The following is a 1,401-nucleotide window of genomic DNA, read 5'->3' on the forward strand; positions in this document are numbered from 1 at the left end:
AAGATCAGAAGCCATGAGAGCCACTGCCTGGTACTGCATCAGGGCTGACATATCGTCAGCCACCAAGGGACATGCTCAACTGGTTATGGTCTAACAATTGACAAGCAAATCTGTGGTATTAAGCAGAATATTTGCTGTAGCCCATCTTTATTATTATTATTATTATTATTATTATTATTAATATTAAGACTGTGAGCTGGCAAAATCCAATGTACCTGATTTTCTTAGGGGTTTGGTACCCATACTCACATTTCACTCTAAATGCCCCTCAATGTCTTTCTTCATTGGTTTTTTTTTTTTTTTTCCAGAATGACCTCTTCCAAGAATATACAGAGGTGTATTTGGGGCTGGAGCAGTATGTTGTGCCGAATGGGGCCCACGGCCGCAAGCTGACCATCACAGCAGAGAACGAGTGCCGAAGACTGCACTGTATCCTACGAGATTTGTCTTCCCTGGAGCAGGCTTTAGGGAGGATGGCCGAACATTTCATCGGGGATAGATTTATTAAGAATTTCACTGACGCTGACAATTTGGTACAACGGTAAGTTGTTTGGCAGGGTTATTGTCTGGTTCCAGAAGATGTATAGCCAAAGGGCTTCTGACTGGATGTATTTTTTCGTTAGGGGTTTCTAAGACTGGATGCCCTTTTTAACACCAGGTACTTTACATAGTGTACAGGATGCATTTTATTGTGCATATGTGTATATATATATATATATTACATGATTGAACGCACGCGTCATCCTTGCGACTAAGTTTTAACTTTATATTTCTGACGCGACTCTATCTATCTTTGTATCTTTCTCCCCCTCTCGTTGTTCTTCGTCTCTCCCCTTCACTACTATATCTCTCTCTGCCTCCCTGTCTCTCGTTGCTCACCTATGTTCTACTTCATCCCCTTTTTTCTCCCTCTACCACTCTTTCTCCTTACCTCTCGCTGGTCACATGTGTCCGGCTACTACTTCCTTTCTTATCTTGGCCATCGCCAAGCTCACACAAACATTCTTCGTCTTCCTTCCAGTTCGTTGCTTTTCAACATTCAGTATACACATATTTTTTTCACGTCTGGCCGTATAGCCTTTTTTGTTTATTTTCACTGTTTCATTTTCCTGTCCTGTTTTCTGTCCGCCACTACATTCCTCCACGTAACAAACCTAATTTAAATTTAATTTGTGGTCCGTGGGAAGAGCCATTCTAACAATGCGTCCTGCCCTAACTCTTCGAAACGCTTAGTTTTAGAATGGTGGCAGCTGATGAAGGAAATGTTCTCTATGTGGCCTGTGTGTTTTCTGAGCTCTGTTTATCATTTTGTCCATGCTTAGTTTTGCAACGTCCTGTACCCAGATATGCATCTATATATACATGTAGATGTAGGTATGTACATACATGTACGTATATATG

At 41.3% G+C, this 1,401-nt stretch overlaps 1 protein-coding gene across 1 annotated transcript in view; it reads left to right on the top strand.

Moving 5' to 3' along the window:
* LOC106871536 (exportin-6) overlaps positions 1 to 1,401 on the top strand; it is a 28,280-nt gene that overhangs the window by 11,896 nt on the left and 14,983 nt on the right. Inside the window, exon 11 of the mRNA XM_052977838.1 lies at positions 309 to 541. Within this exon, the coding sequence (XP_052833798.1) occupies positions 309 to 541 (233 nt within the window). The remainder of the gene's footprint in view (positions 1 to 308; positions 542 to 1,401) is intronic.

Source organism: Octopus bimaculoides, chromosome 29 (genome assembly GCF_001194135.2).
Source record: "Octopus bimaculoides isolate UCB-OBI-ISO-001 chromosome 29, ASM119413v2, whole genome shotgun sequence".
NCBI lineage: Eukaryota > Metazoa > Mollusca > Cephalopoda > Octopoda > Octopodidae > Octopus > Octopus bimaculoides.